At 45.8% G+C, this 22,144-nt stretch overlaps 1 protein-coding gene across 3 annotated transcripts in view; it reads right to left on the reverse strand.

Annotated features, from left to right (window-relative positions):
* The window catches only part of IFNLR1 (interferon lambda receptor 1), a 34,344-nt gene extending 15,181 nt beyond the window's left edge, over window positions 1-19,163 (reverse strand). For all 3 annotated transcript variants that reach the window (XM_064363466.1, XM_064363467.1, XM_064363468.1), the window contains exons 1-2: window positions 19,106-19,163; window positions 10,188-10,311 (exon numbers count right to left, since the gene is read on the reverse strand). In XM_064363466.1, the coding sequence (XP_064219536.1) occupies window positions 10,188-10,311; window positions 19,106-19,163 (182 nt within the window). The remainder of the gene's footprint in view (window positions 1-10,187; window positions 10,312-19,105) is intronic.
* Window positions 19,164-22,144: the final 2,981 nt, after the last annotated feature.

Consider the following 22,144-nt stretch of genomic DNA (forward strand, 5'->3'; position numbering starts at 1 on the left):
AAGAGATTCTTCTGCCTCAGCCTCCCGAGTAGCTGGGATTACAAGTGCATGCCACCATGCCTGGCTGATTTTGTATTTGTAGTAGAGACGGAGTTTCACCATGTTGGCCAGGCTGGTCTCCAACTCCTGACCTCAGGTGATCGACCCGCTTCGGCCTCTCAAAGCACTGGGATTACAGGTTTGAGCCACTGTGCCCAGCCTGACATGTTTTTACAAGCTCACTCTGGTCAACCAGCAAGGAAGCCACAGCAGAAAATACGACTACATACTCACTAGAATGGTTAAAATGAAAAAGATTGTTAATACTAAGTGTTAACAAAACACTTAGTATTCGTGAAACAGGATGATGGTGCAGACAGTGAGAAAGGGTCGGCTTCAGGATCTGTTTTGGAGGTAATAATAGAACTAATAGAACTTGCTCATGGATTGGATGTAGAATGTGAGGAAAAGGAGAATCATGGACTGCTCCTGGGTTTGGGGAGCAACCAAGGGTGAACGGAAAAGGCTGAGAAGGGGGTTGGCATGAAGAACAGACTTTGGGGAAGAATCAATTCCTGTTTTGTTTCTTCATGGAAAATGTTATGCTATGCAAATATTCACACCAAAGGAACCAGTGTGGTTATATTAACAGGAGACAAAATACAGACTTCAAAGTCCAAAGCAATACTAAAGATGAAAAGAATCATTAGATAATGATAAATGATTCCATTCACCAAGAAGATGGAAAAATTCTATGTGTGCCTACTTACGCAACTTCACCCTCTATAAAGCAGACACAGACAGGTAGAGAGTAGACAGCCACACTTATAACAAGACATTTTAATACCTCTGACCCAGTAATTGATGAATAGAAAAAGAAAAAGAAATACATAAATAAATAAGGAGCAACACAGTTATCAAGTTGGTCTAATGAACATGTACAGAACCAACTAAACAAATTGGTTGAACCACATGTGAACTATTAACAAATATTAACACAAAGCAGTTCTCAAGAAATTTCGAAGAATAGGTATCTCATAAAGTATCTCCTCTGACTGCAAAAAATCCAGTTAGAAGTTAATAACAAAGTGAGAACTAAAGGAAGTTTGAAAATTTAAAAACCTATTTTACTTTTTTGAGACAGGGTCTTGCTCTGTTGCACAGGATGGAGTGCAATGGCACAAATATACCTCACTGTAGCCTCTACCTCCTGGGCTCAGGTGATCCTCCTGCCTCAGTCTCCCAAGTCACTGGGACCACAGGCACATGCCACCACATTTTTTTTTTTTTTGAGACAGAGTCTTGCTCTGTCACCCAGGCTAAAGTGCAGTGGTGCAATCTCAGCTCACTGCAGATTCCTCCTCTGGGGTTCATGCAATTCTCCTGCCTCAGCCTCCCAGGTAGCTGGGATTACAGTCACCTATCACCACAGCTAATTTTTGTATTTTAGTAGAGCTGGGGTTTTACCACGTTGCCCAGGCTGGTCTTGAACTCCTGACCTCAGGTGGTACATCTGCCTCGGTGTCCCAAAGTAGTGGGATTACAGGTGTGAGCCATCATGCCTGGCCCAGCTAATTTTTAAAAAATGTTTTGTAGATACAGGGTCTCACTTTGTTGCCTAGGCTGGTCTCAAACTTCTGGCCTCAAGCAATCCTCCCACTTCTGCCTCCCAAAGTGCTGGGATTATAGGTGTGAATCACCACACCTGGCCTTAAAAATATTTTTTAAAACAACTCATAGATGAAAGAAATAATTATAATGCAAATTAATAAATATCTGAAAGTGAATGATCACCAAACAATACAAATAAAAACATGTAATACAGCTCAGTAATACTTAGAGGAAAACATATAACTTCAAATACTTATAACAAAATAAAAAAGAATAGAAATTAGTAAGTTAAGCAATAAACGGTAAGAAGCCAGAAAAAACATGCCACTAAAACATATCCATGAACACATCAAAAATGAAACCTGATACTTCAAAATGGACTAAAAGACAGTAAAAAGTGACGCAAGACATGAAAGAACAACATAAAACCTAATTAGAAAAGCTCAGACACAGAAAAGAATTATATATATTTCAAAAAAGCAAAACTCATTTCAGAAGTGAAGAATAAATCAGAAGGAATATAAGAACAAATTAACACAATAAATAATACCTTAAAAGAAACAGAAGGCAAGATGAAGGAAATTTTAAAAAATATATAAAAGCTGAAATTCTAAAACTTCTAGAAGAAAGCATAGAAGAACAATCTTCATGACCCTGGGTTAGGCGAATATTTCTTAGGACATCAAAAGCGTTAACCATTGAAGGAAAAAAATCTGATATATTAGTCTTTGAGGGTTGCCATAGTAAAACACCACAGGCTGGGTGGCTTCAGCAACAGAAATCTGGAGGTTGGAAGTCCAAGATCAAGACATCAGCAGGTTTGGTTTCTACTGAGGCCTCTGTCCTTGGCTTGCAGACAGACGTCTTCTTGCTCTGTCCACATGGCTGTTCTTCTGTGTGCGTGCACTCACGACGTCTTCCTCTTGTTGTAAAGACACCAGTCCTACTAGATTAGGGCTGACACTTATGATCTCATTTAACTTTACCTCCTTAAAGGCTCATCTCCAAATAGTCACTCTGAGATTAGGGCTTCAACATATGAGTTTGTGGGGGAGGGTATAATTCAGTCTCTAACACTTGATAAACTGGATTTTATCAAATTAAAAAAAAATTCTCTTAAAAAAAAAAACCCCACCAAAAAGCCTAAAGAAAATGAAAAGGCCAGCCACTGGGAACACAAAAAAATCACAATACCTACACTGATAAAGGACTCGTATTCATCGATAACTCAATACTAAGAAAACAAATGACCTTACAGTTCAGGATGCGATTTTGGGTAAAGAAAAAACAAGAAAATAAAAAAGAAAACAAATGACCTAGGAAAAAGTGGACAAAATATTTGAATAGTCACTTTACAAAAGATGTATGAATGGCCAATAAGCACATGAAAAGATGTGCAGCGTCATTCATCATTAGGGAACTGCAGATTAAAGCCATAATAAGATACTACTACATACTCACTAGAATGGTTAAAATGAAAAAGACTGATAATACTAAGTGTTAGCAAGCACACGGAGTAACTAGAACTCTCATCACATATTGTTGGTGGCAATGAACAATGGTACAGTCACTTTGGAAACAGTTCAACAGTTTCCTGTATACATTCATTACCTAATCTCCTAGATTCTACTCCTAGATCCATTTTCCTTCTCCCTCTGTCCCTCCCTCCCTTTCTTCTTTCCTTCCTCCCTTCTCTCTCTTTTTTTTTTTTAGAAACAGAGTCTCACTCTGTCACCCAGGCTGGGGTGCAGTGGTGCAATCATAGCTCACTGCAGCCTAAAACTCTTGCGCTCAAGGGATCCTCCCACCTCAGCCTCCTGAGATGCCAGGGCTACAGGTGTGTGCCACCACGCCCGGCTAATTTTGAAAACTTTTGTGGAGATGGGGTCTCACTATGTGGTCTCACAGGCTGATACTCCTAGATCTTTATCTATGAGAAATGAAAACATATTCACACAAATACTTACATATGAATGTTCACAACAGCTTAATTCATAATACGCCTATTATGGACTGAATCGAGTTGCCCCAAAATTAATATGTTGAAGCCCTCATCCCCAGTGGTACTATACTTGGAGATAATTGTGATTAAATGAAGTAATAAGGCTGGGGCCCTAATCCAGTAGGACTGATGTCCTTATAAGAAGAGGAAGAGACACCAGAGTGAACACACACAGAGAGAAAGCCACATGAGACCACAGCAAGAAGGCGCCATCTGCTAGCCAAGGAGAGAGGCTTCAGGAGAAACTAAACCTAGCAACGCCTTGACCTTGGACTTCCAACCTTCAGAACTGTGAGAAAATAAATTCTGTGGTTTACCCAGACTGTGGTAATTTGTTATGGCAGCCCTAGCAAACTAATGCAGATTTGGGCACCAGAAGTGAGGTGCTGATGTAACAAATACCTAAAAATGTGGAAGTGGTTTTGGAACTGCGTAATGGGTAGAATCTAAAAGAGGTTTGAAGTGCATGTTACAGAAAGCCTATATTGCCTTAAGGGGACTACTGGTAGGAATATAGACATTAAAGGTGATTCTGGTGAGGTCTCAGATGGAAAAGAGGAACGTGTTATTGGAAACTGGAGGAAAAATGACCCTTGTTATAAAGTAGCAAAGAACTGGCTGAATTGTCTTCTAGTGTTTTGCAGAAATTAGAAGTTCAAAGACCATTGGCTAGCATCTCAAAAATTATGACATAAAGTAAACAAAGAAAAAAGAGAGAACTTGAAAGAGATAAACTTGGACACTTAGCTGAAGAGATTTCTAAGCAAAGTGCTGAAGGTATGACCTGGTTTCTTCTTACTTCTTATAGTAAAATGTGAGAGAAGAGATACATGAAAGGAATTGGTAAGCAAAAAGGAACTAGAACTTGAAGACGGAAAATTTTCAGCCAATCCACATTGCAAAAAAAAAAAAAAAAAAAAAAAAAAAAAAAAAAAAGAGAGAGAGAGAGAAAGCGTGTTCTGAGGAGGACATCAAGGTTGTGGCTAGAAAATCATTTGATAAGGAGATCAGAGGTGCAACCCATAGAAATACTGATGGGATTATACCAGCAGAGGCACTGCCAGCTTTGACTAAAGGGGACGGAGATGGGGCAGAATGAAGGAAGGCTATCAGACTTCTAGGAGTCTAAAGAAAAGCACAAGAGCTGGAGTTATTTGGCTGTGAACATGCATTATCCTTCAAGAACAGAGAAAAATTACCTGGAAGATGATTCAGAGCTCAGTAGGATTGTCACTGCCACCAAAGACCTAGAGGCAAGGCTGTCCCCTCCTCAGTTTCAGCAGGCTAGGCTGCTGCTAACCAGGGCCTCAAGAGTAGGGTCACCACCCAGGGCAAAGGGGTGGGGCTGCCACCCCAGTGGATCCAGAGGGCAGAGCACTGAGCGAGAGGGCTATTCTTGAGACTTAAATTCTAATGGAATTTGGCCTGCCAGGTTTTAGACTTGCTTGGGACCTGTCACTCTTTCCTTCTTTCCTATTTTTCTCTTTTGGAACGGGAAAGTCTATCCCACACCTGTCCCACCACTTTATTTTCAAAGCACAAAACCAGCCTGGTTTCACAGGTTCGTAGGTGGAGAGGAATTTGGTCTCAGGATGAGTAACACCTCCAGTCACACTCAGACCTGATTTAGGTAAGACTTTGAACTTAGAGTAGATGCTGAAATGGGCTAAGAGTTTTGGGGCTGTTGGGATGGAGTCAATGTATTTTGCGCATGAGAAGGACACGAAATTTGGGAAGTCTGGAGGGCAAGCATATGGCAGCCCCAGCAAATGAATATCTGTCCAGAACTGGAAACAATCCTCATATTCACTGAGGGGAAATGGATTAACAAATGTCATACATAGTCATAAAATGGCATTACTACTCAGCAATAAAAAGGAATTAATTACGAATACGCGTAACAATGTGGGTGATTTCAGAAACATTATGCTGAGTGAAAAGAGCCAGACACAGAAGGGCACGTACTATCCACATCCATTTATATGAAATTCTGGAACATGCAAAGTTTAATCCACAGTGTCAGAGAGCAGATCCGTAGTTGCTCCATCTAGGAGGCCCGAATGCAAAGTGGATGAGGAAACTTTCTGGGGTGATAGAGATGTCTTCCATCTTGATTGTGGTGGTGGTTACATGGGCACATGCTTTTGCCAAAACCCACCAAACTGTATACTTTAAAATGGGAACATTTTATTCTATATATATTTTCACTCCATAATGGTTTTAAAAGAAAATTGGAATGAATTCCACAAGGTAGGCTATAATAAGAAATGTGCATTCTTAGTTGTGAACATGTCAGCTAAAAGCAGACTAGAGTTTTAGGAAAAATAAATGTAACCAAGAGAAAGATTATAAATGAGATGTTGAATAATCTCAAACATGAAAGCACACAGTTTTTTAAAAAATCAAGAGTGAGATTGGGGGCAGTGGCTCACGCCTGTAATCCTAGCACTTTGGGAGGCCGAGGCGGGTGGATCACCTGAGGTCAGGAGTTCGCGACCAGCCTGGCCAATGTGGTGAAACACCGTCTCTACTAAAAATACAAAAATTAGCTGGGTGTGGTGGCATGTGCCTATAATCCCAACTACTCAGGAGGCTGAGGAAGGAGAATCGCTTGAAACCAGGAGGTGGAGCTTGCAGTGAGCCGAGATCACGCCACTATACTCCAGCCTGCATGATGGGAGCGTGACTCCATCTCAAAAAATAAAAAATAAAATAAAGAGTGAAATCTAATTCATTTAGAGAACAGAATAGTAGCTAGATAGACAGATAAAAGGCATTTGAAAGCAAAAGACAAATATTCTCTCCTTTTTCTTTAATTTGAGACAGGGTCTCACTATGTTGCCCAGGCTGGTCTCAAACTCCTGGGCTCAAGCGATCCTCCCACCTCTGCCTCACAAAGTCTTGGAATTACAGGTGTGAGTCACTGTGCTCAATGGAAAGACAAAATATGGAAAACAGAAAAAGAAGATTCAACATACAAATGATATGAGTCCCTAAACCAAAGCAAGAAAGTCAAACAAATTCTAAAACTATAATTTAAGAAAACTTTCTTGAAATAAAAATGACTTGGAACTATGTATTAAATGGGAATATTGAGTATCTGAAAATATCAACTCAGAATGAATGAGCATTACCAACACACAGTCAACACACATAGGCTGTCAGCAAGGCGGAAAGAAAGAAGCCAGTAGTGGCTCAGTCCGAATCCGAAATCCTCAAAACCAGGGAAGCCAGGAGTGCAGCCTTCAGAAAGCCCCAGCAAACCACTGATTTGAGTCCAAAGGCCGAAGAACCCGGAGTGTGCTGTTCAAGGGCAGGAGGAGCAGAAAGAAGCATCCAGCACGGGAGAAAGAAGGAAGCTAGACGACCCAGCAAGCAAGGCTATCCCACCGGCTTCCACCTGCTTTCCAGCCACGCTGACAGCCAACTGGGTTGTGCCCACCCACAGTGAGTGAGCGTGGGTCTTCCTCTCCCAGTCCCCTGACTCAAATATCGGTCTCCTCTGGCAACACCCTCACAGACACACGCAGAAACAAAACTTTAACAGCCGTCTAGGCATCCTTCAATCCAATTAAGTTGACACCTAGTATTATTAACCATCACAAACCCTTTGGGCAAAAAGAGCAAGAAACTGTTAAGACGCAAGAATGTATGTTTTAAGATAAAGAAAATAAGTAAAGACGGGTCATTCTAGTTCTATCATCTCCCCTGTCCTTGAGAGCCAGGATTCTCAATGTGAAAGAAAGAAAATACAGATGTAATATAGAAGAAGTCAAGTAAAAATCCTAAGAAACTAAATTTACATTGGAAGCACCAGTATAAACTCATTAGGCATTTTATCTTAAAAATTATGTACATGTAGGCCGGGTACGATGGCTCATGACTGTAATCCCAGCATTTTGGGATGCTGAGGGGGGCAGATCACTTGAGGTCAGGAGTTGAAGACCACCAGCCTGGCCAACACGGTGAAACCCCATCTCTACTAAAAATACAAAAAATTAGCCAGGCGTGGTGGCAAATGCCTGTAATCCCAGCTACTTGGGAGGCTGAGGCAGAAGAATCTCTTGAACTCAGGAGGCAGAGGTTGCAGTGAGCCGAGATCATGACACTGCACTCTAGCCTGCGTGACAGGGTGAGACTCTGTCTCAAAAAAAAAACAAAAACAACAACTTATGTGCATGTGTGTGTCTATGTGGCATGCACACATCAGTCTGTTCACTGAAAAGACCAAAAGCAGTGGCTAAGTGGTGAGCACCATAGCTAGCACGCATATTAGGGTCTTTACAACCATTGCTTACTAAATGGAGAAATGGCCGACTGCAGGTTTTAGGTCAGGAATTGTACCAGAGGGGCCTGGAACATCTTGTTGTAACAGACAGCTGGCAAGGTATCAAAGACCACTAGAGTCAGGTTAAAAGGACTCGGGAGCAAGCTCGATGACACTCCCACTGGACAGAGACAGGGCAATTCAAGCTTCAATGAGTAGAGTGCGTTGCAATAGACTGAAACCATCAAATACGTTTAAGTGCTTGAGTTCATACGATAATAATAAACTAGCGATCACCTTCGGGAGATGATAGGGAACCAATTCATTATTTTGAAAATTGATAAAGGAAAAATCAAGCATTTATCCTCTCCTGCCTATTTGAATAGTGTGACTGGATATCAAATACCAAATGAGAGGACACATCTCTTTATAAAATAATTCCAACTAACAAATGAAAAAATTATAGAATTAGAATATCACCATTTTACAACCCCCACAGGTATTTAAAATATAAAAGAGATGAAAAATATCATAGAAGTTTAGAAGACAGATTTTCGTTCTTTTGAGGATCTTGCTTTGTTACTCAGGTTGGAGTGTAGTGGTGTGATCTCAGCTCACTGCAACCTCTACTTCCTGGGCTCAAGCGATCTCCCCACCCCAGCCTCCCAAGTAGCTGGGAACACAGGCACACACCACTATGCCTCATTAATTGTATGTGTGTGTGTGTGTGTGTTTTGTAGAGACCAGGTTTCACTGTGTTGCCCAGGATGGTCTTGAACTCTTGGACTCAAGCAATCTGCCCACCTCGCCCTTCCAAAGTGCTGGGATTACAGGCGTAAGCCACCATGCTTGGTCCCAGAGGACAGACTTTCAACTCCTTAATAAATTTATTCCAGCCACACTACACCCAGCTGTGTGACTTTGAGCAAAACACACCCTTGGCACTTCAGTCTCCTCGTCTGTAAAGAGGCGTACTGAACTTGTCCTCACAGAGCTGTTGGGAGCTCAAATTCATTTCATGTGTTGACACAGTGCCAGTCACACTGTAAATAGTAGGTGTTTTCTGCTGCCTGATAGAGCTCTTGCTTTTGAAAGCTCTCTTGCAGTCTGTCCCTGCCCAAGCCAGGCCCCCATCACTCACATGTGGATCCCACAGATGGAGGGAAGATGTGATGGAACAGGAAGGGCACAAGTTTTGGAGTCAGACTGGAGTTCCCCTTCTGGCTCCATGGCATCCTTCCTCAGACAAGACACAGCATCCCCCTGAGTTCCATCCCCTCACCTCTACAATGGAGAAAACACAGAGCCTGCCTGGTGACATTGGCAAAGGAAGTGAAATATTCTCATAGGGCCCTTAGCCCTTGGCCTGGCACAGGATGGGTCCTGAGGACACGGTGGTTCCCTCTCCTTCCTGCTCTCCTGTCCTTGCCAATTCCAGGTGAATCCTCCTGCGTTTCTGTTTCTGTCATCTCACTGTCCTGCTAAAGAACTTCAAACGACTCCCATCTATGTTCAAAGATGGTGGATCTGCTTCCACTGTCAGAGTTTCTGGATTTGCAGTGGCTGCCTAGGCTTCCAAATTGAGAAGGATCCCATGGGGAAGTATGATCATTCGGCCAGTCGCGGTGGCTCACGCCTATAATCCCAGCACTCTGGGAGGCTGAGGCGGGTGGGTCACCTGAGGTCAGGGGTTCGAGACCAGCCTGGCCAACATGGCAAAACCCCATCTCTACTAAAAATACAAAAATTAGGCAGGCGTGGTGGTGCATGCCTATAATCCCAGCTACTCAGGGGGCTGAGGCAGGAGAATCCCTTGCACGCAGGAGAGTCGCTTCCACCCAGAAGGCAGAGGTTGCATGAGCCGAGATTGCACCACTGCACTCCAGCCTGGGCGACAGAGCAAGACTCTGTCTCAAAAAAAAAAAGTGTGATCATTCAAGGATGTCTAATTGCCCAGGTAACAGCTCCTCTGCTGTGTATCTAGTTGCCTCACCGATCAGCTGGGACAGCTCCAAGCACTTCATCCAGCCACTTGAGAATTTCATCCTCTGGCCTCATGGTTCTATCTGTGCTCCACACCATCCTCAAAGACCCACCCCGCCCCTGGCAGGCTGGTCACCTGTATGCTGCTCTTCATTCAACATCTTCCCCGCCTCCAGACCTTTATCAAAAGCCCTTCTCCAAATGCCTGCCACACGCTGTCTCCCATGGGGCCCAGCGCGCCAGCCAATGCTGCCCACACTGGGTGCAGCTGTCCCAGAGAAGCCCCTCCGGCCCCCACCCGCCCCCTCAGTCTCCCCATCCACCAGCCAGGAGAGTCCCCTCTACCTCTGATAGGCCACAACATAGGTCACATCCTGGGGGTTGCCAAGCCCTGGGAGCCACGTCAGGTACACGCTGAAGTTCTGGGAGAGCAGTGTCACATTCTGGGGAGGGGCCAGACCGGGTCTCCCTGGGGGAAAGAGAGGGGTCATGAAGCCTGGCGCTCCTGGCTGGTCTTGACTTGGGCCACCCCAAGCTGAGGGGCAGCGCGAAGGGCAGGCAGGTGCTCACTGAGTTTGTGGAACCAGGAGCCATTGACTGGCTGCACCGCTGCCCTTGGACCTGAGAGAAGCCCCTGTGCCAGGAGGGGAGGCTCCTGGACACGCTGGGACCTGAGGGTTCCAGCAGAATACCATGGAACGGGAAGCTAATGGCCTTCAGGAGGGAGTGACCCTGTGGGTATCAAGGACCAGGGGCTCTGTCCTGTTCTCAGCTATGTTCCCAGCGCCTGCCTGTCATGGCTGCAGCACGTATTAGGTGCATAATAAATATCTGTTGAGTGAATGAATGAATATTACAATAACATGGGTTACACCAAGTCTTCCTAACCAGTCTCCCTGCTTCCAACCTTTCCAACGCAGCAAAGGTGGCTGCCTAGGCATTCGAAGTAGATGCCACGCTCAGATGGCCCAAGCCAGTGTCCAGAGATAAGAACTTAGAGGCGTCTCTCCCTCCTGGCAAACTGGGCTCCCTATTTTCCACCCATTCCTTTAAAGGGGCCATTCAGGCATCTGCCCTCGAACTTAACCTGACCCACAGCCTTGTCCCTTATATAATGCACTTCTCACTGCCGCAAGCTCTCACTTTCTTTTTGCCTGACTCTTCATTCCTGCTTCACGTAGCCCAGGATGGAGGATGGCCCTCCCCACTCATTGCACCCTCCTTGCTCAGGATCTGTAAGTAATAAGCCTTTGAACTTGTTTCCCATTGAGGTGGTGTACTGAATTTGTACCTTCCATCTCAAGAACCTGGGCCCAGCTTGGGCCTGGTTTTCCCTGGGTTGCTGGGAACACAGGCTGGCTCCTAGCCCAGAGCAATGGTCAGACAGGCACAAACCTGGACACGGATCAGACAAGAGCCACAGGGACGTCTGCCAGTATAAACAAGTGTGAAGGACCCCCAGCTATGAGTTAGACAGCTAGGCATTAGGCTGTCTGCCAGGTAAGAAGTATTTCATGGGCTGGGCGAGGTGGCTCACGCCTGTAATCCCAGCACTTTGGGAGGCCGAGGCTGGTGGATCACCTGAGGTCAGGAGTTCGAGACCAACCTGGGCAACATGGTGAAACCCCGTCTCTACTAAAAATGCAAAAATTACCCAGACGTGGTGGCAGAGGCCTGTAATCTCGGCTGCTCAGGAAGCTGAGGCATGAGAATTGCTTGAACCCAAGAGGCAGAGGTTGCAGTGAGCTGAAATTGCGCCACTGTACTCCAGCCTGTGCGACAGAGCGAGACTCTATATATATATAAAAAAACAAACCCAAAATCAAAGTATTCCCTGAAGGGCATACTGTAAATACCCTGCCCAGCTCCCTGGCATTGTACATTAGGGCAGGCTTGCCATCCGCTCTGCTACTGGAGCCTTAATTTAGCTGGCGGCTCTCAAAAGCCCTTGTCTCCAGGTGGATGATCACTGCATCCACATTTGCAGGCACGTTGCTATGGAAGTTTAGGTGACACCTATATTCACTATTTATTTCACAATTTCAGTTTTGTATTTAACTTTCAGATTTGTGAATGGCTTTTTTCCCTGAAAATTCATTTTAACTTAAAAGTATGTTTTTAATTCCCTCGATTTAATTAATGGACTATGTGCATATTTATACCTAAGTGTGCTTACATGTTAATAATGTATTTGCATAGTTATGAGAATTCCACATTGGACTCCATGGTGGTAAAAAAATAAATACAGGCCGGGCACAGTGGCTCATGTCTGTAATCCCAGCCCTTTGGGAAGCTGAGGCAGGCGGATCATGAGGTCAGGAGGTCGAGACCAGCCTGAACAACATGGTGAAATCCTGTCCCTACTAAAAATACAAATTTAGTCGGGCATGGCGGCACATGCCTGTAATCCTAGCTACTCAGAAGACTGAGGCAGGAGAATCACTTAAACCCGGGAGGTGGCGGTTATAGTGAGCAGAGATCGTCTCACTGCACTCCAGCCTGGGTGACAGAGCGAGACTCCGTCTCAAAAATAAATAAATACGTACATACATACACACACACATACAATATCTGCCATATACATTTTTTTTCTGTTGGCTTAAGAAAATATCTGACAGATTTTTTACCTACTTCAGAAGGTTCATCCAAGCCCATATATTGGTGAAAGAGTGTACTGACGTGGAGTATGTGTGATTTTGTTTTCAGTTCTGCTCTAGATCACAACTGTGTAAAAAACACTGTCACAATCAGTTACACTAAAATTCATGAGCCCAAATGTAAGATGAAAGTCTGCACCGTAGTCCAAGATCACTGCCCTATCGATAATTATGTTCTCATTTTGATTTACAGACGAGCTTTATGGTAGAAACACCAGAAAACATCTCATACTATTAAAAGGCTTTTTCTCCTTTTCAGAAAAACAGGTCGGGCATGGTGGCTCACACCTGTAATCCCGGCACTCTGGGAGATTGACGTGGGAGAATCACTTGAGACCAGGAATTTAAGACTTGCGGAGAGAGATCCAAGATGGCTGATGATTAGCAGCTCGGGCACGTACCTCCCAGTGAAAGCGCAAAGAACGAGAGGACGCCACACTTTCAGACGAATATTTGTTGCTCACGGACCAGGAGATTCCCAGTGGAGGAGCCCCACGGGTCGCCAGGGCGACTCTTGTGGCCGGCGTGGTGGTTTTGCTGGTGCCTTAGCACGCCAGTTCTTGGTGCGGAGTCCGGAGATTCCCGAGCAGAAAAGCACCATCAATCTTAACACCACTGTTTTGGCCGGCTCAGTGGATTGCTCAGATCTCGGCGCAGGGAATCAACAAGTTGGACGTCAGAGACCCAGTTAGAAAGCCAGTAATTATAAAGACGACAGACGGACAAATATATAATGAAGGGAAGAAACCAGCGTAAAAAGGTAGAGAATACTCAAAATCAGAATGCCTCTCCCTCTACAGGGGAATGCAATTCCTCATCAGTAACGGAACAAGGCTTAATAGATTACACGTGCGTTCCAATAACAGAAGCAGGTTTCAAAACGTGGGTGATAAGAAACTTCTGTGAATTAAAAGAACTTGTTCTAACCCAATGCAAAGAAACTAAGAACCTTGAAAAAAGGTTTGACGAACTGTTAACGACAATGGACAATTTAGAGAAGAATATAAGTGAATTGATGGAGCTGAAAAACACAACACGAGAACTTCGCGAAGCATGCACAAGTTTAAACAGTCGAATTGATCAAGCAGAAGGAAGGATATCAGAAGTCGAGGACCAGCTCAGTGAAATGAAACAAGACAAGAATGCAGAAAAAAGGATGAAAAGGAATGAGCAAAGTCTCCAGGAAATATGGGACTATGTGAAAAGACCTAATTTACGTTTGATAGGTGTACCTGAATGTGATGAAGAGAATGAATCCAAGTTGGAAAATACTCTTCAGGATATCATTCAGGAAAATTTTCCCAACCTGGCAAGGCAGGGTAATATTCAACTCCAGGTAATACAGAGAACACCACAAAGATATTCTTCAAGAAGACCAACCCCAAGGCATATAATCGCCAGATTTATTAGGGTTGAAATGAAGGAGAAAATACTAAGGGCAGCCAGAGAGAAAGGTCAGGTTACCCATAAAGGGAAACCTATCAGACTTACGGCAGATCTCTCAGCAGAAACCCTACAAGCCAGAAAAGAGTGGGGACCAATATTTAACATCCTTAAAGAAAAGAACTTTCAACCCAGAATTTCCTATCCAGCCAAACTAAACTTTATGAGTGAAGGAAAAATTAAATCTTTTGCGAACAAACAAGTACTTAGAGAGTTCACCACCACCAGGCCTGCTTTACAAGAGCTTCTGAAAGAAGCACTATACATATAAAGGAACAACCAATATCAGCCTTTCCAAAAATATATCAAAAAGCAAAGAACTTTAACACAATAAAAAATTTACATCAACTAATGGGCAAAACAGCCAGCTAGCATCAAATGCCGGTATTAAACCTATATATATTTTAATTGGATAAAAAGCCAAAACCCATCGGTATGCTGCATCCGGGCCCATCTTACATGCAACAATATACAAAGACTCAGAGAGAAGGAGGAAGATTTACCAATCAAACAGAGAGTAAAAATAAACTAATAAACAAAAAGCAGGAGATGCAATTCTCGCCTCTGATAAAGTAGACTTTAAAGCAACAAAGATCAAAAGAGGCGAGGAATGACATTACATAATGGCAAAAGGATCAATGTAACAAGAAGAGCTAACGATTCTATAGATCAACGAGATAGAAAATTAACAAGGATATTCAGAACTTGAACTCAGACCCGGAACAAGTAAACTTAATAAACATTTATAGAACTCTCCACTTCAAATACACAAAACATACATTACCACCTCACACCTATTCCAAAGGTGACTATATAATTGGAAGTAAATCACTCCTCAGTAATCGCATAGCATTTCATAGGTTTAAATTAAATATTGGTTGGCTGTTTGTTTGTTATCTTCTTCCCTTATTCCTTCCTGACTACATCATTAAGTATAATTATCAGTATAAAAGAGGTTTTCAATACCCATTACTAAATTGCATTCTAGCCTGGGCAAGAAAGCAATACTCCCATTCTCTCTCCCTCTTTCTTTTCCTTCTCCCTCCTCCCCATTCTCTCTCTCTCTTTCTCTTCCTTTTTCCTCCTTCCTATTCTCTCTCTCTCTTTCAAAAAAAAAAAAAAAAAAAAAAAAAAAAAAAAAAAAAGACTTGCCTGGGCAACATAGGAGACCCCATCTCTACAAAATACATTTTTAAAAAAATTAGCAGGGCATAATGGTGAGACTCAGGAGGCTGAGGTGGGAGTATCGACTGAGCCCAGGAGTTCAAGGCTGCCGTGATTGCGCCACTGCACTTCAGTCTGGCCAACAGAGCAAGACTCTGTCTCAAAAAAACCAAATTTACAAAACACCTTGCCTTCAGTCCATTCTCTACATAGCAGGAAGGGTTAAAATGAAAATCAGATCATGTTCCTCTTCTGCTTACACCCTCTAAAGGCTTCCATCTCACTCCAGGTAAACTCCAAAGTCTTTTTATTGTATTTTATTTTGAGACAGAGTCTCACTCTGCTGCCCAGGCTGGAGTGCAGTGGTGCGATCTTGGCTCACTGCAACCTCCACCTTCCGGGTTCAAGCGATTGGTTCTCCTGCCTCAGCCTCCAGAGTAGCTGGGATTACAGGCATGTGCCACCACACCTGGCTAATTTTTTTATCTTTAGTAGAGACAGGGTTTCATCATGTTGGCCAGGCTGGTCTTGAACTTCTGACCCCAGGTGATCCACCCACCTTGGCCTCCCAAAGTGCTGGGATTACAGGCCTGAGTCACTGCACCAGGTCTAAACTCCAAAGTCTTTACCATCACCACCACACAGGCCTTTTTCCCCTTCCTGGAGTACCCCAGCCACACTCCCGACTCCAGGCCTTTGCACACACTGTTCCCTCATGCTGTTCCCTCTGCCTTAATAGTTGTGCCCCTGGATACCCACCTGGCTCACTCCTTTGCTGTTTTCACCCTCCTTTGGTGTCACTGTCTCGAGGATACTTTCCCTGACCACCTTTAACTGACCTCTACTCCCCTTTGTGGCACATTTTCCTTCTCACTGTCAATCCTCGTCTTCTGAAATATGCATCTGATTACACCACTCCCCAGTTTCATGCCCTTTCCTTGGCCTCAGAATAAAGTCCACACTCCTTATTGAGGTGTGTGAGGCCCTGCCTGACGTGGCCTGGCCTGGCCAGGCCATTTCGCTGCTCTCTCCCTGACAGCTACCCTACAGGCTCGCCAAGCTATCTTCCTTCTGGAAGTTGCCAAGCCACTGCATCCTTCTGGATGTTTTTAAACCCATGTGTCTTTGACTTCCTGGTGTTCACCATCTAATCTTTGAAAGACTTGATTCAGGCTGGGCGCAGTGGCTCACGTCTGTAATCCCAGCACTCTGGGAGGCCGAGGCGGGCAGATCACCAGCGTTGGGAGTTTGAGACCAGGGTGACCAACATGGAGAAACTCCATCTCTACTAAATATACAAAATTAGCTGGGTGTGGTAGTGCATGCCTGTAATCCCAGCTACTCAGGAGGCTGAGGCAGGAGAATCACTTGAACCCAGGAGGTGGTGAGCTGAGATCATGCCATTGCACTACAGACTGGGTAACAAGAGTGAAACTCCGTCTCAAAAAAACAAAAAAGAAAGACTTGATTCAAATGTCACTTCCTCCAGGGAATCTTCCTTGACATATCTGTGAGGTGGTGATGATGATGATAACAATGAGGATGATAATAATAGCAGCTAAGGCCGGGCATGGTAGCTCGTGCCTGTAATCCCAGCACATTGAGAGGCAGAGACAGGCGGATCACCTGAGGTCAGGAGTTCGAGACCAGCCTGGCCAAAATGGTGATGGTGAAACCCCGTCTCTTCTAAAAACACAAAAATTAGTTGGGCGCGGTGGTGCACGCCTGTAATCTCAGCTTGGGAGGCTGAGACACAAGAATAGCTTGAACCCGGGAGGCAGAGGTTGCAGTGAGCCAATATCATGCCACTACACTCCAGCCTGGGTCACAAAGCGAGACTCTGTCTCAAAACAAACAAATAAACAAATAAATAATAGCAACTAATGTGCACTGTGTTCTATGAGCTGGGTTCTGTGCTAAACACTTTACCTGCACTTTCTCTTTTAATCCTCACCACATCCCTGGGAGGTAGGTGTTCATTATAACAATTATAATCACTACAGATGGGAAAACCAAGGCCCTCTCAGCTATTAAATTGTAGAATCAGATTCAATCCAGGCCTAGCCAACTCCAGAGACCGAGCTCTTGACAGTAGTTTGTCCTCTAGGTTCTCATGGGTTCAACTTTATGATTCCAACGAATCCATCTATTGATCACTACTAGTCAAACAAGATCTGTTGACCACGGTGTGCCAGGGACTTCACAGAGGAACACAGCTCCGTTCCTGCCCTATAGGAGCTCACGGTCTCATGGAGAATTCAGGGCCCTGAAGTGTCCCATGGGCCATGATGGAAATCCATACAGGTTGCAGAAAGAGCGTCAGGGAGGGCCCAGTTCTACCGCCCACTCTCCCCAGCTTGGGCTGTGTACCCCTGACCTTTTAGACCCAAAAGTGGGTGCCTGCTTCCACCTTATCCTGTGTCCTCTAGCTGGGACTGTATCACCACGATGCTAGTGCTGTTAATACTCCCAGCTTGTAGACTTCCTGATGCGTGCCCCGCAGGCCAGGCTATCTGCAAGCCACTTGTAAGGTACCCTATGGGCAAGACAGTCCACAAATTTGAGCTAGGTCACACCAGAAAAACAGCAGCTACAGCAGCTTTCCTCTGTGAAGCCTTGAAAGGATGCCAGGCACTGGTTTGGTTCTTTACATGCAAAACCTCAATCATCCTCGGGACAGACCACCCTATGAGTAGGTGTCATTCATTCCCCTTCCATGGAAGGGGCGCTAGGCTCAGAGACAGATGCTAACTAACTTGCCCAAGGCTGCGGGGCCAGTTTGTGTGGGAGCCAGTATTGAAACCTAGATCTGGCTGTACTTCCCCTAATCATCTCACCAGAGTTACTGTTGTGTCTTTTAAGTATTTATCAGGTGAAAGTACAACCAGGTCTAGGCAGGAAACTACTGGGTTTGACAGTGAAGTGGGGACAGAAGGCCCACCCTCCCTCCACACACAAGTACTCTGTCTGTCATCAGCCACAGAGAACACTGCTGTGGGCACTGGGGGCTGCTGCATCCCTGGCTGGCCTAGTGACCTGGCGGAAGGACAGCCTGTCCTTGGTGCCCATCCCGGAGACCAAAGCTAGCCAGGCTCGCTTCAGCCCGTCTTCTCTCTTCTGCGTGCCTCACCTCTGCCGTCCTCCTTGGGCAATTCCCTGGATTGCTCCGAGCTTCAGTTTTCCCATTGGAAAAGAGAGGATAATATCTACCTCCTAGGATAGCTGGGTTGTGAGCTTCTAGAATAATGTGGTGCAAATTGGAGCACAATGAAGTTGCTCAATAAATACTGGCTTTTATGATAATTAGATTACATCCAGGGATGTTACCAGATCTTTAAACTGTTGAGTCCAAGGCTAGGAAAATATCCTGGGGGCAATTTCTGGACCTCCTCCTCCCTGCTTTGGTTGGTGTGGTGGGAGGTGAGGTTTGGTGGTTGGGTACTAGGGCGAGGTATTTTGTACCCGACACCTACCTTACCAGTAGAGGAAAAAAAATAAGAAAGAAAGAAAAAGAGAAAGTGTCTTGTTAGAAAGCAGGGCACAGGCGAAACCAGAGCTCCGTCCACCCGAAGGCCTGGCGGGAATCGGAGGGGACCTCAATCCGCCCCCCTTTCCCTACTGCCCGCACTTTAGGACCGAGTGTGGTTTTCACGCAGGGATCAGTACTTTCTTTAGGAAGCCTTAAAAGCACTTCGTTTTAAAAAAAATGCAGTTGATTTTAAAACTGCCGCTGTCTTTTTTCCAGTTCTCCTGAAGCTGGAAGAATTAGGAAACTGGATTAGTTTCCTGCGGGAAAGGAATTTCAAAGACCCGGCTCCGTTCAGTGCCGGGAAGAAGCACACTGGTAGCCCGTGGGCAGGGCCGATTAGCAGCCGGCTCCGGCGGCTGCGGACCCTGTCCCTGTCCCGGGAGCTCCGGGTCCGAGGGTGGGCGACGTGCGGCCCGGCCCGGCCCGCGGGGCCCCGCTTCCCCCTCCCGCTCGCGGCCCCGCGCCCTTACCTGGAGCGGCCTGCAGCAGGCACAGGAGCAGGGGGCCCCAGCGCCCGGGCCCCGCCATGGCCTCCCCGCCGCGGCGTCCCCGCCCGGGCCCAGGTCCCGCCTCCCGCCTCCCGCCTCCCGCCTCCTAGCCCACCGCGGGCAGGTGACGCGGCCGGCAGCCAATGACTGGTAGAGCCGCGGGCCCGTCCCCGCCGCCCGGGATTCACTAGGGGGGTCCCCGGGGACAGCCCCGCCGCGGGGAGGGAGCGCGGCGGCCCCCGCGTTCGAAACCCGTCGGTACCTCCGCTTCGTCTGCACTTAGTTTTGTTTTACTCAATTCCTGGAAAAAAAAAAAATCTGTAAATCTGTGCATGGCGGAAGGGCGGGGGGGAGGGGAGGGAGAAAACGGGCTGATGATCAATAACCCACGGTCAATCCAGTGCTCCAGGATGGGCTAGGGAGCGTTCAAGGCCGGTTTGGCCACGTGGTGTCAGATGCCGTCGGCGGGATCCGAGCGCGTTTCTGCGCCGGGTGCTGAGCCGAGCGCCTTACACACGGGATCTCCTCTAATGCCCCCGGGAATCCCCGCGGGTCGGTGCTGCGCCTCCCCACGGCCTTCTCTCCCGGGGAGCGGCAGGCCCCTGAGCCTAAGGTGCTGGCTCCCGGGAAAGCTGTCTTTCCGACGCCGAAGCCTGTGGTGTTCACCGGGACGGTAGTAGCTTCCAAACAAGGCACACGCCAGGACGCGCAATATTCTGCGGCCTTTTAGGAGGCTGTTGCCGAATGGTGTGTATCCACACCGAGGTGTTTGCAACACACTGAGAAACAGAAAATCTAGTGCTAAAACATGGGCCCATTAGAGAGAGAGAGTGTGTGTGTGTGTGTGTGTGTGTGTGTGTGTGTGCATAGACATAGATTTGGAATAATAACTACCAAAATATTAATGGTTGTTGTCTTTGGGTGATCAGGATTTTCTTTTTCAAGTTTCTTCTTTTCTGATCAAATTTAGTTTCCAGTTTTTTGATAATTATTTAAAACTGGGATCAGGTTTGATCCCACCAGTTTTTAGGAGAGAAAGTGATTTTCACAGAGCTTGGTGGATACAAAAGTTGCTCTGAGTTTTGCCGCAGGGGAAATTTCTTTTGGAAATTTCAAGATGCTTCTGGGACTAGCATCAATTTTTTTATTTTTATTTTTTGAGATGGAAGCTCTGTCACCCAGGCTGGAGTGCAATGGCACGATCTTGGCTCACTGCAACACTGCCTCCCGGGTTCAAGAGATTTTCCTGCCTCAACCCCCCAAGTAGCTGGGATTACAGGCACCCACCATCATGCTTGGCTAATTTTTATGTTTTTGTAGAGCTGGGTTTCACCATGTTAGCCAAGCTGGTCTTGAACCCCTGATCTCGTAATATTGGGGTTTAGGGGTTCAGGGTGCCCTCAGCTCCCCTGAGAGGATGTTTCTTCAGGTTCTTGGCCTCCTGCCCTCTCAAGAGTGAGAGAGGGGAACACGACGCAGTGCGCAGTAAATGCCGGACTCTAAAGTGTTTGTAGAAAGTGATTTATTTAAAGAGAGAGAGAAACAGGAGAAGGAGAGAGAAAGAGACAGCTAACTCTCACGCTGAGTGAGAGAATCCAGAAAGATGGAATCCAGGAGAGAAAAGCAGCTTCCACGAGAATGTTAGGGACTAGAGAGAGATGGAGTTTAGGAGAAGACAGGCTTCCACAAGAGAGTGTGGAAGGGGATGCCAGAGGGGAAAACCAGGAGAGAGAAAGACGGCTTCCACAAAGGGAGTGCTCGTGGAAGGAGACCCAAATGTGGAGTCGGAAGGGGTGTGGAAGAAGGGGACTTTTAACCTGGGAGGAACCCCCACCTTTTCTAAGACCCCTGGCCAATGAAAGGAGTTCCTTAAAACTTCCACTGGAGTGATTAACTTTTAGTTTCTTTCCGGGCCCGTAAAATTTAAATATAAACTGTTAAAAATCTCTTGGATAGAGAAAGATGGAAGGGGGGCATGGCACTAGAAACTTCTTGCCCTTAAAACTATGCCCCCTTGTGGACCCAGAAAGAGAACACATTCCCTCAATCAGGTGATCTACCCACCTCAGCCTCCCAAAGTGCTGGGATTACAGGCATGAACCACCACGCTCAGCCTTAATCAGGACCTCTTAACAAAGCCCTACTCACAGAGGATGCAATCGGACCTCAAAGGCGCAGGGTGGAAGAGGATGGAAGAGCCACAGCAGGCACTGTCAGTGTTTGTATCTTGCGATCTCTGAAATGTTGACTCTTTTCTTTTTTTCTCTTTCTCTCTTTTTCTTTCCTCCTTCCTTCCTTTATTTTCTTTTTCATTCATTCATTCATTCATTCTTTTTTATTTTTTGAGACAGAGTCTCACTCTGTCACCCAGGCTGGAGTGCAGTAGCACAATCATGGCTCACTGCAACCTCTACCTACTGGTTCAAGCTATTCTCATGCCTCAGCCTCCCAAGTAGCTGGGGCTACAGACATGCACCACCACGCCCAGCTAATTTTTGTATTTTTAGTAGAGACGAGTTGCACCATGTTGGCCAGGCTAATCTTGAACTCCTAACCTCAGGTGATCCACCTGTCTTGGCCTTCCAAAGTGCTGGGATTACAGGCGTGAGCCACCACACCCGGCCCTGAAATGTTGACTTTCATTTTCACCCAGCAACTGAACTGAAACTCTTTCAGACCCAGAATCTCACTGCGCTTGGAGTGGTTCAACATCGGGCACAGAAATGTCTTCATTTGCCACCTGCTCCACCCATGGGCTCCTGTGCTCTGCGTCTGAAACTGACACCTGCTCTTTTTTTGACAATCGTTTGTCACATGTTTCTTCTCTTGTTCCTCCCTCCCTGCCCCCATAATTTCAAGTTAGGAAACTCTGTATCCAGATGCCTTGGTCCTTCAAGGGACATTTTGTGATCATGAGCTTGGCCAAGCTGGATCTCTCAAAACCTTAAAAAAAGTCATCTATAGATGCCGGTCAGAAAATCTCAGCCAGTTACCACGACCTCACCTCTACTTAGATCCTCA

Source organism: Aotus nancymaae, unplaced genomic scaffold (genome assembly GCF_030222135.1).
Source record: "Aotus nancymaae isolate 86718 unplaced genomic scaffold, 86718_ANA_hifiasm-v0.15.2.pri h1tg000053l, whole genome shotgun sequence".
Taxonomy (NCBI): Eukaryota; Metazoa; Chordata; class Mammalia; order Primates; family Aotidae; genus Aotus; species Aotus nancymaae.